The sequence below is a fragment of the Lactuca sativa genome, chromosome 8 (assembly GCF_002870075.4).
Source record: "Lactuca sativa cultivar Salinas chromosome 8, Lsat_Salinas_v11, whole genome shotgun sequence".
NCBI classification, from domain to species: Eukaryota; Viridiplantae; Streptophyta; class Magnoliopsida; order Asterales; family Asteraceae; genus Lactuca; species Lactuca sativa.
In genome coordinates, this window is record NC_056630.2 from 114,176,091 (window position 1) to 114,193,577 (window position 17,487).

Genomic DNA, 17,487 nt, shown 5'->3' on the forward strand with positions numbered 1-17,487 from the left:
TATGGTTATGCTTACAAGATTAAGTATAATTCTGAGTCATTGAAAAGTCTCAACATATAGCAGAACGAATAAGAAGAATCAAAGTCGGCAGAAAGACAAAAGTTTCTCCAATCTGAAAAGATGGGAGAGTACTTGAGTATCGTGTTTTATGATCATCTTAATGATTATAAAAACCATATCACAATTTGATCCTCTAAGGATGCCTTAGTGCATTTGTTTGGCTAAGAAGAGGAATCCGGAATTGCTGAAATGGTTAAATTAATTAGGATGAATCATACTTCGTTCCAAAATCAAATCTTAGAGTCATACTCCAAGATTGTATATTGAGTGATATATCAGCAAATGTAGAGTAAAATATTTTCTATTCTTGTACATTTGAGATTGGTAAGTTGTGATGTTTTGGATAAGACAAAGACTAACTAAGACCAATTGTGTGAAGTGTTTGTCTTGATAAGAAACTGCACTAACTCTTGAATATTTGTTTGTCAAGTAATGTTCCTTGACAAAGTGAATCTTATATGTCAAGAGGTCAGCGGGAGTCTTAAAGATCTTGAAAAATTTTAAGAACTAATCAAGAGTAAACCTATTGTTAATCACTAGCACACGACTTGAGGTTTGTAACCTATCGTGTTGACATATTCTTGTTTCTATGCCCATTCTAGTTAAAGTTGACTATGCATGTGAGTTCTAAGAGTTCTCAATTGTTTTCATAGGGCAAAGCACCTTGGTCAGTGAAAGTTCATTGATCAATAAGGGTGATCTGTTGAACAACTTGGAAGACATGGTAGGCCCTTGTGCTGCCAAGTGGCAAGAAATTAAGATTGAACAAGTTCAGGCTATATGAGTTTGAATTTGTCATAGATCTTGTCTTGTGAAAATGGTTGGAAATGACATTTTCACATGGATAGGAACACTTACACCAAAAAAATCTAAGTTTCATAAGGTTTCTCTCTAATTCATGAAAATGATTGTGAAGTAACGCTTTCACTAGGTAGATTTAAAGAGGTAGCAATTGTGATATTTGCATTCTCAAATTCGATTATGATTACGTCATCCCTATTCATAGTTCGAATTGTGAGAAATGGCAAAAGGTCTAAACATTTGAGACTTATTATTGTAAGTTATAGAATTGTTTGGACACATGTGTGAGCTATCTAAGGAAAGGTGTATGATTTTGAGAATCCTAGATAAAGTCTTATTGAAGCTTCTTGTATCAGAAATCTAAACATTGGTAAGAAAATCAATAAAGCATTGATTTCTAGAAGTCCAGCTGATTTCTGGATTTATGTCACAGCTAGTGGGAGCATAAATGTTATTCAAGTAACAAAATAATTGTTATGTTAGTGGGAGCATAATTATTATGGTAACTATTGCAAGTTAGCAATGTTGATGATAGAAAACAGAGTTTTCAATTCGCAAAGTTGTAGGGTTGAAAAGTTGTTTTGCTATAATTAAAGGAGAGGAACTTATACTTCATTTCAATTCTAAAAGTTTAGATTGAGATTTTAATCAAATTTAGTCAAGGATTTATATGAATACCATGTTGAAATGCTTCAACATTGGAAATTCTATATATGGAAATATTATAACAAAAGACTGGTCAAGTATCATGTCTTTATGTAAGACATTATGAATTGTTTTCCATATGCTTCGGGTGTAGGATCGATTGCATATGCTATAATATTCATGTGTTCTAATTTTCCAAATGCCTAGGGCATTAAGAGGGAGAAAGCACTAGAACTGGGTATGGCTAAAGTTATTAAACAATTGCTAAGAACAATCCAAGGTTCGCCAAAGATTGGTTGCTTATGGATAGTTGGAAGTATAGTAATGGATGGACCATATTGACATTATTATGAGTAGACATGATTCTATTAACAATGAGTTGTCATATGGAAAATATGGAAATGTTTCCAAAATAGGAGTTGGATATCAAGAATCTATGAGAAAGTTAAAAACTTTTATGCAATAAGGATGTTCAAAGGAATGTGTTTTAATATGAGACTTCTGATCTATGGAATTGTCTTGCAACAATCTTTAATGGAAACTTTTGTAATTCACAAAGTCTCTGTGACTTGTGTACATAGTCATTACAAAAGGATCACTACATATAAGTTTGAATCTAACAAATTACAGTAAGTGGCAAGAACTTGGTATTCTTACACTTATGATAAGGATTTGGAATTGTTAAATGAGTATCATTAGAAATGTTTACAATTGATCTATTTCACAAAGTAAGGATTGTAGGTAAACATAATGTGTATGCTTGGAGTATGGGATAGCTATTGTTTTTATTCAAGTATTAGTTGATAATTCGAAACAATATACAATGAATAATGTGTAATCAATATGGTGATTAAATAAAAGGTGTTTTATTTACACTCACAAGTTTTGGGGCCATAAGGATTAGTATTATTCTTGTGTTTTACTTTGCATGTTTTGACTTCCGGAATAATAAGATTATTCAAACCATCCACAGTCGATCATACGTTGGAAGTAAGTATGAAAGAAGACTGTCATGAGTTGGCTTGTAGATTGTCTAAGGTGTTAGACATAGCAAAAGTTTGCTACACCATTCTGGAATTTATCACAAGTGATCGTGAGACGATAATATCATATAGTCTTCAAACTAAGATATATGAGTTGTTGACTACGAGTTGGTTGTGCATTGATGATACGAAAATACATCAGTAACTTGATGTTATAAAATGTATCATTGTGAATGACTTAATGAGTAGTTAGTACAAGCATATAATGTCGAAGTTTATATGTTCCTTTTATCCTAAGAGGATTAAAAGCGATATCTTGGGCCCCTCGATGATTCTGTTTTGACTATGTCTCGGGCCCGTTCAGAACTAAATTGATGTGTTCAGTTATGTTATATGTCATACGAATCAGAAATCGGGAAACAAACTACTGGACAATAAGTATGACATTGGTCCATGTAATTGTCCGGCTGATATCTTGAAAACAGAGGAATATATGATCCCTTATCTAAAGGACGAATCACCGACTAGGTCAGAGTTCGACAGCGGCTTTTGAAAGCTTTTGATTGCTAAGTCGGATCCTAGAGTTACATTGACAGTTATAGTTATTAGACTTATCCAAGTGGGAGACTGTTGGATTTAGTGTCTAAGCCCATAATTATAATTGGGATGTACTTGACCCGATTGTAGCATGGTCCTTTTGTGTTGCCTTCATCAGTGCAATTTGATAGGATGGACTTTTGAGAATAAGGTTATTTATGATTTATTAATATATTACAAGTATAATATATTAATATGAAATCATATTATTTAATTTGTATTGATCAAGAATTAATTTGGAATTAATTTAGTGATCAAAAGAGACTAATTAAATATATGGGGATTGATTATGTAAATCAATGATTCTAATAGTGTTGGCCAATGATCCATGGTTATTTAGGATGGGCTAAACCAATGAGATAGTCCATGGAGGTTAGCCTATGGAGCCTAAGTATATGAAAGGTTATTAGGGTTTACAAAGTGTAACCCTAGCATTTGTCACACTATAAATAGAGCCGTATAGAGCCAAAATCGGTTTCCCCATCATTCCAAGAGAGTGATACACAATTTTGAGCTTGCTAACCTATTCTCTCAAGACTCCTCTTGCATATGGTGTTTGTGAACCATTAGAGGCATCACACTTGGGGTGCTCAAGCTTTCAAAGGTCAAGAACTACAAGTCCTTCTAAGAGGTAAGTCATCTAACTAGTTGTATTGTTCATTAGGAAAGGTGTATGCTAGTTGGGACAATGCTTTGGAAAATGAAAATATTCATGTATAATTAGAGAAAACCTACATCCAAAGCATTTAGGGTTGCATGTGCACCATAAGAGTGTTATAGTGCTCAAAACCCAACAAGAATAACAATCATGAATTATATCAAATCATAATCAACTAAAATGTCAACATTGAGAACTAGAACTGGAACCATTTCAACAACCCGTTTACAAGTTTATTTCATTTTCTGCATGTTTTCATATTAGATTCCTATTTTCATTACTAGACTTTTGCAAACAAAACCTCTTTTTTGTGATCCAAGTTCTTTGCGCAAAGAGGTATAGACTGATTGTCTCGTGTCTTTGAGGATCGACCCTGCTTGCCTTGCACTACTTTTTAGTGCATTAAAGTCGTGTATTTGGAGTCTATTGTGCCCCTATCACTTGTTGGGTTTGACACGCCTAACAAATTGGTGTCGTTTCAGGGGACACGGTATTACTAATTTTTTATGCTTAGATCTTTTCGTACAGGTTCACCATTTCCAATTGACACGGAGATATACAAGACTACAAAGAGGTTATGAAAGCATGCTAAGCTTCGTAAGAGGCAACCTGGTTTCGGGACTTGTCCATCATCTACCCCTCTGATCATCAACATTTGGGAGGACATACCCCTCTCAAGTGTATCAGAAACTGAAATAGAAACACTCTCACTCTCACCTCAACCATCCTCATCTAGAAACACCACCCCACCCCCTCACCTACTCACACCATCCTAGACTCCACAGTCACAGAAACCTCAATTACAACTTCTACCATAGGAGACCAATGAGGAAATGTAGGTAACAAAAACAACCGTGGTCCACAAAAACCACCCAAATAATCCCTTCGCCAATGGGTGAGGCAAGAGGTTACTCAAGAACCTCTTTGCATCACCTATCCGACAGCCAAAAATCTTGAACCAAAATCCGGTCTTATCCACTTACTCCCAACCTTTATTGGTCTAGAAAATGAAGATACCCACAAGTTCCTCATCAAATTCCATGTTGTGTGTGTTTCCATGAACCACACAATGTCACGGAGGATCAAATCAAGCTTAAGGCACTCCCCTTTGCAGTGCAAGACAAAGCTAAACATTGGCTTTATGATATCCCACCGGGGAGGGTCAACACATGAGTAGACCTTGAACACATCTTATTAGACAAATACTTCCCAGAAATGAAAGCCTCGGCTCTAAGAAGAGAGATAATTAGGATCAAACAACACAACAGGGAAGCCTTTCATACATATTGGGAGAGGTTCAAAAAATTTAGCACCCGTTGCCCAAAGCATGGTATTAGTGAGTATCAAATCCTACAATACTTCATTGAAGGCATGGCTCCTTGGGAAAGAAGACTTATTAATGCCTCAAGTGGAGGATATTTGACCAATAAGACCCCTACCGAGATTCAGGATCTCATAAAAAACATGACGGAGGATGCAAATCATATGAGTCGAAATGAATATTGGTACATGGATGCACCCTGAGGTGTAAAAGAGGTGCACGCTCCTAAAATTGAAGCTCAAGTATCCAAGTTGACTAAGGTGGTAATGATGCTTGCTAAGGATAAGGGTGTGCAATCCAAACCCCTTCCTGGTGGTATTTTCACTAAAGTGGGATACCCAACCGATATGTGTCATCAATTGCTAGAAGAAGAATATAAGGAAGAAAATGTTATGGGGGGCTATTCCGGGCATAATCAAAGAACTTATGATCAACCCCGAGGCAATAAATGGTGGAACAACAAGCAAAATATGGGCTATCAACAAAGACAACCACCCCATTACCAAGAAAGGCCACCATTTCCATAACAAAATTACCAACCAAGGCAGCCTCAATCTCTTCATCAATAAGTCGGATCCTCAAGCTTGTCCTTATAAGATATTGTGAAAAGTCTTGCCACTAGCACTCAAAGTTTTCAGCATGAAACCGAGACAAGCATCAAGAATCTTGAGCAACAAATGACATAAATTGCTCAATTGGTGAGCAAAATGGAGAACCAACAAAAACTGCTTGCTCAAACCGAAAAGAACCGAAAGCACAATACTTGTGCAATTAGTTTGAGGAGTGAAAGGAAATATGATGGCCCAAGGATTCCCGAAGAAGAAGAAGAATAGTTGGTGATAGAAGATCAGCCAAAGAAAGATGAAAAGAAAGAAAAAATGGTGCACAAAAAGAAGCCTGCCACCACCGAAGTCAAATATACTCCAGTCGCTCCATTTCCCAAAAGATTGGTGAGCACAAAGAAAGAACAAGAGGAGACTGAGATCATGCATATGTTCCATAAAATTCAAGTCAATATCCCCCTCCTTGATGTCATCAAATAGGTACCTATATATGCTAACTTCTTAAAACAACTTTACATATCTAAAAATAAACTCAAAGGTAATAAAATGGTAAAACTTGGTGAGAACATTTCAATGGTTTTGCAGTTAAGGATGCCCTCAAAGTGCAAGGATCCCGACGTCTTTACCGTGCCTTGAAAATTGGGGAATCTTCATGTATCTCGAGCTATGCTTGACTTGGGTGCATCTATAAATGCCATACCATATTTTGTTTACAAATAAATTGGTATAGGAACATCGAGCAAAACAGGGGTAATCATTCAACTTGTTCATCGATCGATAGTACACCCAAAAGGTGTACTAGAGGACATGTCAGTTCAAGTCAATGAACTTGTTTTCTTGACTGTTTTTTATGTTCTACGTATGGGAGATTATGACTCCTCAAATTCAGGTTCCATACCTTTGGGTATACCTTTTCTTAAAATAGCAAAAAGAAAAACTGATGTCTACAATGGAACTTTATCAATGGAATTTGATGGGGAAATCATTAACTTTAATATTTTTGAAGAGAATAGGTACCCAAGTGATGTTTACTCTTTAAATTTCATGGATATTGTTTAGCCTTTGACTGAAGAATGTTTTGAGTTGACTAACCATGAAAATTTGGAGTTAGTTGTGAATATAAAATTTGATAAAAATTTAGTCAAGGAGATTGCAGAAAAATTCAAGCTAGATGATGAGTTGTTGGGAATTGTGGAGTTTATGAATGACAAGAAGAACATTGGGTTCAATGAAATGGTTATTCTCCGGAAGGTGAAGTTTCAAGAGTTGGAGGAATTCCAAATTACAGCCATCGATAATTCACATATCTACAAGGACAACACCAAAGCATTTCACAACAAGTATCTTTCCCGTAAGACCTTTGAGATTGGTCAAAAGGTATTACTCTATGAATCTCGTCTTCAATGGTTTTCCGGTAAGTTACGGTCCCGATGGGTGGAACCATTCATTGTTAAATGTATATGATCATGGTGCAGTCGAGACTAAAAGTAACAAAATGGGAAAAGTGTTGAAAGTTAATGGTCACATGTTGAAGGTATTTTGTGAAGGCTTCCAGGAGAAGGATATGGAGGTTGATAGCTTGGAGCGCCCGGACTACATCAAGTAAATCTAAGGGCAAAATCGAGCCAAAGATTTGAAACAAGGGCGGCTAACCGAGAGGCAATTCGAGTGTATTTCTTTCTATTTGCTTTCTTTTACTTTATTTCATCTGTTTTGCAATGTTTTGAGTCTTTTCGACGGTTTAGTGCAAAATAATTTTCTTATCTAAGGGTCGAGAGTAAATTGGGTTTAAAAAAGTTGAAAAATACATTTTTGTGAGGATAACAGTAAAAAACACATGGTCCAGCTTGAAAACGCTTAGGCTAACGCGTAAAACGCATGGCCAGATTTTATGATTGTGCGTAGACATCGAGGATTTCAAAAGAAAAAAAATTCACATGGTCAAAGTCCCAAATGCACGGGAAAAGATCCAAAACGCACGGGCAAAGGCTAGAACATGCATCGGTGTCGCATCTGTTCAAAGAAAAAAAACTTGCACAGTGTAATATTAAATCTCACGTGCAGACACCCAAAACGCACGACCTTAAATTGAAAACGCACTGCGTAGTTTATGATCATGTGTGTGAGTCACATATCTCCAAACAAAAATTAAATTTCTCACAGATTCACCTCGAAAACGCACGGCGTGGGTTGGACCATGTGTTTGGTCGTAGCTCTCGACTTCTCTCGGAAATAAAAAAAACCGCATGGGACAAGTTAAGAAAACCAAGGTTTTGAAAACCAGACCGAAGACTGAACTGGTCGTCTTACTGATTCGATGGTTCAACTGGTCCAACCGGTAGGACCGGTCTCAAAAATCGGAAAAATCGGATGATGTCATAATTACATTGTTATTAACTTTAATTATATAAAAATACAAAAAATAAAAAAATAAATATTTTTTAAAATTCTCGGTTTTGACCAGTTTTTGCCAGTTCACATCAATACCAATTTTTTGGCCTTTAAAAACCGGATCCGGGATCGGTTCTCGGTTTAACTGGTCGAACCGGCCGGTTCGGTCGATTTTCAAAACATGGAAGAAAACTCATGACCATGCTACTACCCATGCATTTTGAAGTACCACCGTGCCATTTGGTCTAAGCCCGATTTCAGCAATCACATAACCCTCATGTCCGTGCCTTTCCTCTCATCTCTATCGCTCTTCGGCGGAAACCCTCCAAACCCTAGCAAAGTTTTTTATTTCCATCAATTAACTCAAGACTAATGCTCCAAGGGTTTGAAGAACAAGCCTGGGGAGGTATTTTGGAAGGAAGATTGGAAGCTTTCATCTCCAGTTATGCATTCCACAATTGATGAGTTCAAGTTTTCTTGAGGTTGAAGATGAAGTGAACAATTCAAGAAAACATCACAAATTCAAGAATTTGAATGGTACAACCCTTCCATATCTCATGTTTTATGCATTAATCATAAGTTTGTTTGTCTAGAATTGTTGAAAATCCATCCATGTGCTTCATATAGTTTTTATTTGTGCTTGTCTAGTTGTGCTTTAGGCTTTAGTCACCATTTGTCTATCATATATTTGATTTGTCATCATGACAAAATGCAAGAATCCAAATCCAAAGGAACAATTGAAATCCAAGTATGGTGTCACCACCATTGTACATAATTCTCTTGAGCATCATGACCGCTACAACTACCTAAAGGACCGTGAATACTCTCAGCAACGGTTTGTAGATATTCCTACTCTCCAATAACTAGGAGTTTATGATGGGATCCTTAGGTTATTTAGCAATATCGGTTGGGAGAGTCTCCTCACTTTGGGACCAATGGAACCTATAAAAGCACAACTCTTGAATTCTTACAATCTTTGGAATTCAATGACAATGCCAAAATTCTCTCATTCCTTCTCATGCAATTGCAATTTTATTCGAGTTTAAACGATCTTAGTGGGCATGTTGCGATTTCTACAAACAATACTTATGGTCCCAAATTAGGATACATGCGAGAGAAAAATACCCTTTTCAAAACCAAAGCCAAAGCCTTTTGGAAAGAAATCATGGGACTTGATGTGTATAAGGCTCGATTTGCCACATCATCTCAAATCGTTCATCCAGTATTAAGGGTGGCTCTCCGAATTAATGTTAATATTGTCTTCCCCTAAGAAGACGTTAGCAAAGATGGTAAGATGGAGCTAGAAATTCTTTGTTGCATGGTCACTAGCTTGAAGATACCATATTTTGGTGCCTTTCGTGCTTCCAAACTTATCAAGGTCTCCACTAGTGATTCTGGCCTTATTCACTACAGTGGGATTATCACTTATCTCGCCACCCACTTTACTTGTGTCGAGCTTTTTGAGAGCAAGCACCTGAATCTCGAAAAAAATCACACAAGGCTCCAATACTATCACATCCAATGTCCTTGCAACCTTATATTTCTCCTGCAGAGAAAGTGATTGTAGTTTTACATGGTTTGTACAGGATGAACCCCATTTCCGAGTTCCGTTTGGGAACTTCAACTCCCTCCAGCTCCAGCAGGGCATCACTCAGACTCGGTGGTGTCTACCAAAGAATATTTCTGCAGACTCCAGTCCACGCGCCCCAAGCCCATCCCGAGAGCTCCTGAGTGGTTGGTCGTCGACCACAAAGATGATACTCGTGTTAATCACCATGTTCCTCCCGCCCACTCTGCTCCTTCCAATGCATGGGGATCCACTTCTACTACTCAGGTAGAGACCGCACGTTACTTCTACACCCGACGGGTAACTCAGTACCATGACACATACATAAGGCGTTTTGATCGCCTTGAACAAGCTGTTTTCAACATCTTCGCTGATTTTTCTACAACCAATGCCTCCGTTCATCAATTGACACAAACGGTACAAGTGATTATGCAGTTCATGCAGTGTTGGACCCCCAGTGGTCAGCAGGTTGACCTACCCTCTCCAAGCATCGAGGACGATGCTTAATCTTAAGGTAGGGGATGGGTCTTTTTAAATTTCCACATTCATTTCATCAGAAACATTTCAAAAAATCCAAAAAGATTTTTCTTTTCTTATTTTCATTTTTTTAATGCATTCATTTCAAAGCATTCAAAGAAAAATTACAAAAGTATTTTCATTTTTATTTTATTCCTTTGCATTTCGCATTGTTAATCACCAAAAATTACAAAAAGATTTTGTTTTCAAATTATCCTTAGTTTACATTTCATCCAAAATTTTATAAAAATTCCAAAAAGATTTTCTTTCTATTCTAATTTTCAAGTTTTCTTTTTGCATCTCATTTTCTGCATTGCATCAAAAAACTTTCAAAAAAAGCCCTGAAAAATTGATCCATCAATCACTAAAAAAATAAAATAAGATAAAATACCTCCTCACTTCAAATGTCTCGCATTGATAGACCCGAAGGCGTCCTCCTCGTCATGGGTTTGGTAATTCAAAAATAAAGGGTAGATGACTTCTCGTGTTGAGTTATGGAGTAAAGGAGGGTAAAACAGCTTTTGAAAATACCACATTCTTTAAAACCCAATACTAAATGTCAATCCTATTTGAAACAACCGAGCAACCATCTTTAGAATCTCTTTTGGGTAGACCTCTTGAAGGAGGATTTCATTGCATCCACCCGTTCACATGTCGTCTGAAGTATTAAAGTCTTGGTTGGCCATTGCACTAACCAGGCCAAACTGAAGAAAGAATCCATGAGCCAAGCCAAATCAAAAGAAGGTGGTCTCAAAAAAATCAAAAAAAAAATCAAAAGAAAGCAACTTGAAGAAGTGAAATACAAAGTTCAAGAAAGGCAAATCAAAGAAGTCAAGTTGAATATCAAAGAGGCGAGCAACACAAGACCTCGGGTGGATGCAATGATTACCTTTGGGAGTAAGCCTGAGATGGATAGTGAGCACTGGGATGGAATGCAAGGTTGGTGCAACCTTGAGTACACTAAGGGAGTTTTAGAAGCAGTCCATATTCAAAAATATGATACTCTCCCAAATAAAGTAACTTGACACCGGGGTTGTCTACATTTTCAAAACCACTAAATCGGTGGCTTTCGCATGAAGTCTTACAACCCTTTCATTTTAAACTCCAGGCCATGATTATCCTTTAAAGGACAACATCCAAGTTTTGACTCTGCTGAGACTTTCTTGAAGTGAAAACAACAAATGGACAATATTTTGTGTTTGGATAATTGGTACTTGACTTTCTTACCCCTAGTGATCTAAAAAGGTGAAATTATGAAGTTTGGATCAAATAAAGAAAACCAAAAAAAACAAAAAACATAAAACAAAAACAAAATTTTTATTTATTTATTTATTTATTTTTATTAGCTTTGTTAATCTTATTTTTTTTCTTAGTTTTATTTCCTTTTTGTACATATGTTATTTCTGATGTTTTTCCTTGCATGCATTCAGTTTTAGTGCCTTATAGGTTTTTTCCACTCTTTTCGTCTTAGTTTCCTTTTATTCACCTATCGTCTTCTCCAAGGTCATTCTTCATTTTGTTTTTTTCTTGAGGACAAGAAATGTCTAAGCTTGGGGAGGTTTGATAGGTGCATTTTATGCACCTATTTTTAGGGGTGGAATTGGTACGGTACCGACTTTTTTTTTCTTCAAACCGCGTACCGTACCAACTATAGTTGGTAGGAGAATTTAACTACCAGTACCGTACCAACTATACTTGGTACCAGTTTATTTGGCTACCAAAAAGTTTGGTTGGTACATATTGGTACTGGTAAATACCAAATTCTTTAACTAATTTTTATATTTGAAGAGTTTGACACATGATTAACTATATTAGGCTTCATATTGTAATCATCATCCAACCCAACGGTTAGAAAATTTTCCATAATCGGAAACAAATTAAACAAAAAAAATTGTCATTGATGTTTAGTACCTTTCATATGCATATAAAATAAAATAACTATCATGCACAATTAGGGGTGTAAGTGAGCCGAGCTACTCGGGGTCGACTCGTTAAAAGCTCGACTCGAGATCGAATTAAACAAGCCCGAGCCGAGCTCGAGCCGAGCTTCAGCTAGTGGGCTCGCAAGCCTAAACGAGCCTATATATATATATATATATATATATATATATATATATATATATATATGTGTGTGTGTGTGTGTGTGTGTGTGTGTGTGAGAGAGAGAGAGAGTATATATATATATATATATATATATATATATATATATATATATATATATATATATATATATGTATGTATGTATGTATATAGGCTCGTTTAGGCTCGCGAGCTCACTAAATTGTTCACGAGCCGAACTCAAGCGTCATTTTAAGGCTCGAATCGAGCTCGAGCTTCTTCAAAATTAAACGAGCCGAGCTCGAGCTTGGTTAGGCTTGGGCTCGGCTCGGCTCGTTTACACCCCTATGCACAATACAAAATAAATGTATTCAACTATGACGTTGTTATATATTAACTATACCGCTGTCTCACCGTCTTAATTGTAAACATTATATATAAAGAATTAACAAAAAAATATATACTAGTCTAAGTAGTGATTAGTTAATTGTTTTTTGTTTTCTTGTTTTGATTAATATACAAGTAATCGAGTAATGTATACGTAATGTCAGACTTGCTGCTCTTAATTGAAACATAAAAATGTGATAATTAATATTTCTTCATATGTATTAATTAATATATATATATATATATATATATATATATATATATATATATATATATATGAATTGGTTGGTACGATACAACCGGGATATTCAAAATTTTATACCGTTACCGTACCAAGTTTACTTAATTGGTATGGTAATACCGGCCAAACGTATTGGCTACCGAACATTTTGGCTACCAATTCAATTGGTTCAGTTGGTAACATGTTGGTTGGTTCTCTATGGTACATATTTGCCAGCCTTACCTATTTTGCACATTTATTTCAATCTTTTTATTGCATTTTACGTCATAATATCACATTTAGTTTATTATTTGGGCACTTTCATGTTTTACTCAGAATCCCTGGTATTTCACTATTTTTGATTAATTTTGTAGGCATTATGGAGCTTGGATCATTCGAACTATGGAGGCGATCTTGGAGTTTGGAGCTCAGAGCTTGGAGCTTGGAGCATTAGAGCATGAAGAGAAGATGAATTAACCATGCCATGGAAGAAAACATGAAGACATAACCAGAGTCGTTGCACATCATCATAGCAAAGGACTACGTTTGAAACACAGTTCGTATCACACTGAGATGGGGCAATAAGTTTAAGCAACATGACTCTGGGTGAAGCTAGACCGAAGACGGAGCAATAAGTTTGAAGACTTATTAGAGTTTTTGCAAAAAACATGGTCATGCTAAAAACACATGGTCAAAACACATGGGCAAAAGGGCATAACCATGATAAAAACGCATGGCCTTGAGTTAGGCACGTGAGCAGTTAATAAAATAAGGAAATCACCATTTTTCATGACATACGATTTTTGGAGCAACTGAGGGTGGTTTTTGGGAGAATTTTTGGAGCTCTTGAAGACTATTAATCATTGCAAACACTTTTGACTTCCATTTTATAAGCATTAAACATTTTAATTCCATCTTTATTCTTGTTTGATTTGATTCTTAGCCATGTGTGGCTAAGAAACCCTAGTTTCTAGTTCCTATTCAAAACATGTTGATTATTTGACTTGAAGCATGTGATTTGATGTTTGATTTCTGATTCTGTTCTAGTGATTATGTTTTTGTATAAACTAGAACCCTTGAATTTGATTTGTGTTTGATTGGCCACTTTCTTGAATTGAATTATTGTGTAGTTAATTAACTTTTAGGCCACCTAATAGTTCTATTAAGTTAATAATTGGTAGCAAACAATAAGTTTTCTTATTGTAAAAACATATATCACATGTTTTCACACTTCCAAGTGTATAAGAAGGAATGAACATTGTTAGGAAGCTTGTACAAAACTTAATGCAGTTTTTCAATACAATCTAAGAGCGTGTTTACGTTGAATTAGTAAAGCTAGGTCTAGTCAAAGAGCGTGTTTTGGTTAGATAATTTGGAAAGCGAGAAATATTAGAGCATGTTAATATCTTTCAGTACCAATATAAAATAGCAATCATGGATTACATCAAATCATTATCCCTAAACTTTAAATTTACACATATTACAGTTTGGTCCTTTAACTTTAATTTTGCAATTACTACAATTTGGTCCCGTACTTAAAGTATAGTTATAGTCCTTGCACAAATTTATTTATTGTCGAAAATAAATGGTTCCTTTAAGTCACAATATATACCAATTTGACAATAAAAACTATATTAAAATATTTATTTATGTTACGTACTAACAAAAGAATCCATCAATTGAACCCTAATTAAGAACATTTGCAACTAAAGAACAAAATTGTTAAAATGACCAACTAATTCACAAGCTTTTTTCATATAGACCCCGAAACTCCCAAACCATCCTGCGATTTTGTATTCGTTCCACGTTTCCTAAAATGAATAAAAAAAATTATCTTCATTGTTAGTATTGTTGTTGTTTAATGAAAAAAAATAGAAATTTGAGTAACCTTTTAGACGTGAATGTTTCACTTTGATCCAAACTTTGAGATGTTGGATTTTTACATGTCTTTTCATGGTGTCCATACTCTCCACATCGCGGACATTTGTGTCTTCTTTTAGACTCGTCTGATGATTTAATTATGTTTTTTCTTGGTCGTCCAGGTGGGCATTTGATAATAGGTGGATATATTTTCTCCTCATTTTTTTTGCCCATTGATCCTCTCCTGGCGTTGGAGCAATTTGAAAAGCATATGCAGCTTTAAACTTCTCTATAGTGAAATAAGGATCAACATATTTGTCCCATTTAGCATCCCTTATAAAAGCTATAAAAGTCGTTGCATGTACACACAGTCGGCCTGAATTTGCCACACTCGACAACTACATTTTCTTTCATATAGGTTGACCTCCCAACGTTTCCCTTGTACTTCACTTCAGCTTGATTTTCACAACTTCTAGTAACTTCATATTCACCCAAATTCTACATGAAAATTAAAAATAGATATATTTTAGATATATATATGTATTATTGAAGTAAAAACTTAAACAAATATAATCATTTAACTGAATTATTTAACATGCTTACCTTAGCGATGTCATTGAGATGGTTTTTAGCAATAGGATTCAATGCGTTATTCCATGTATTTACCAAATTATTTTTCTTATCAAAGCGTTTCGTAATCTTTTCCCTAATTGCGTCAAGGAGATCAAGCACGAGTTTATAGCACAATTTACCAATCCAAGAATTAAATGTTTCTGAAATATTATTAGTGATGTAATCACAAATGGAAGTAGTACCAAACTTGCTTCTAGTCCATATTTTTTTGTGGTTGGTATTTAGATATGCAATGACATCTTCATCTTTATCACTAATTTCCTTCAATAATATGTCATGCTTGGTCAGATGATATGTTTTCGCATCAGTCCATAGTTTGGTGTTAAAGAAGTCACCACAAAAGTGTTTCTTGAAGTTACTATATAAGTGTCTTATACATTATCTATGCTCAACATTAGGGTAAACATTCATCATGGATACTTCTAACCCTTTTTGCATGACCGATGAGATAACTAGACCATTTGGCATTCCAATTGCTTTTCTGAGTGAGTCAAGAAACCATGTCCATGATTGTGTGTTTTCTGATTCAAGCACACAATATGCTATTGGAAAGATAGAATTGTTATCGACAATACCAGTTGCAGTAGCTAGTACACCATTGAACTTTCCTTTTAAATGACAGACATCAAGACTAATATACGGACGACAACCAGCAACAAACCCTCTAGAACAAGCTGCTAAACAAATAAAAAGCCTTTTGAAAAGTTTCTTTCCACCAACTATGTCAAAGTCAATTTCAACAATGCTTCCTTCGTTCCTTCGTAATAGTTCTTCTCTAAATCCATCCATCTTCATGAAAGAGTCTTCCCACTTACCATACATGTCGGTATAAGCTTGCTCTTTCCCTCTAAAAACTTTTAGGTATGGCACGTCAACATTGTAAGTTTTCATAATCCAATTTCTAAGCTCATATGGAGAGACATCCCCATCAGATTACAACTTGTCAGTAACTACATTAGTGATCCATCCTTGAGTGGCACGCTTATTGCCACCCTTATTGCTTCGAGTGCAAGTATGTACTTCTACCATTTTCTTAACCTAAAAAAAGAATTAAATAAACATAAATATATTTTTAATATAAAGGGTGTTAAGTATAACTTAAGCTATACACTTACTTCAAAGGTAACTTCATCTTGTTTAATAGAAGCATGGATTCTCCACTCACAATCTAGGTTTTCACACCTTGTTGTGAATCGTGTCGGGTCACTTTTCTGAATGTAGTAGTTAAACTTATTTGTGACTGCAAAGAGGTTCAATGTTCTCTTAAAATCAACCACGTTTTCAAATTCTGAACCGACTTCCATGCATATACTATTCTTACTAACTGAGTACTCTTTATCATCAGCATTCATTAGATTGTCTTCATTATCAGAACTGAGATGACTATGATAGCTTTCTTCACTAGGACAAAGGTCTGAATCATACTCATCGTGTGGTTCATCTCTGTTGGCACACCAATGGTTAGTATGGTTATTGGAGCCGAGGTTATTCTCTGTTGTCACATAAATTGTTACTTGTTTCTCACTTCCATACATGCTAAGCATAGCCATGAACTTTTCATCAGAATTGAGCTCAATAAAGGATTTGTCTGGTGCATACTTGTCAACATAAATAATAGAAATTTTTGGGTTGTTCTTTGATGAATAACGCTTTGTCACTTCTTCATGTAGTTGACTTAACTTATATAAAGATGTGTTTATGTAGATACATTTTTTAGAGCCAAAGCAATATATTTGCCTACAATCGTTCTTTGTTAGACAAAAATAACCCCCATATTTCAATTTGAACTTGAACTTAGATGTTGGTATACGCCTGAAATTTAAATTAATAAGAGAAACAATCATACAATTTAGTAAAAGTTTAATAAATTAAAATTAAGATATTCACATAAACATATTCAATTATCGGAGACGTAGCCCTGCTCTCCCATATTGGTTTGGATGTGTCATGAAGTGTAATATCTTTTGTTTGAGAATGATCTTCCGACATTGGTTTGTGTTGCCTCTAAAACATAATTTTAAGTCGTCGATAAGAAAAAAAGATATAAAGATATAACAAATACCAAACGTATGCTTTATAATTAACTTATTAACCAATAATCATTTGAATTGGTTATTGTTTCATAATCTAGACACCATAACCCACATAAGGCATTATAGTTTCAGATAAGTTACAACAAATAACATGCTTTGATGTATGAACCAAGAAACAACAATCAACACACTAC

General features: G+C 35.4%; 1 protein-coding gene across 1 annotated transcript; it reads right to left on the reverse strand.

Annotated features, from left to right (window-relative positions):
• Window positions 1-14,473: 14,473 nt before the first annotated feature.
• Window positions 14,474-16,151, reverse strand: LOC111896760 (uncharacterized). The gene is made up of 5 exons (XM_023892747.1): window positions 15,681-16,151; window positions 15,231-15,521; window positions 15,014-15,125; window positions 14,858-14,916; window positions 14,474-14,578 (listed from the first exon to the last, which is right to left on the reverse strand). Exons 1-5 carry the CDS (start codon window positions 16,149-16,151, stop codon window positions 14,474-14,476), a joined length of 1,038 nt encoding a protein of 345 aa, XP_023748515.1.
• Window positions 16,152-17,487: the final 1,336 nt, after the last annotated feature.

Coding starts and splice junctions, on each gene's coding strand:
- LOC111896760 (XM_023892747.1), bottom strand. CDS start 16,151: ATGAAAACTTACAATGTTGACGTGCCATACCTAAAAGTTTTTAGAGGG. Junction 15,522..15,680: donor TCATGCAAAAAGGGTTAGAA/GTATCCATGATG, acceptor ATATTATTGAAG/GAAATTAGTGATAAAGATGA. Junction 14,917..15,013: donor AAATGTAGTTGTCGAGTGTG/GCAAATTCAGGC, acceptor ATTTCACTATAG/AGAAGTTTAAAGCTGCATAT.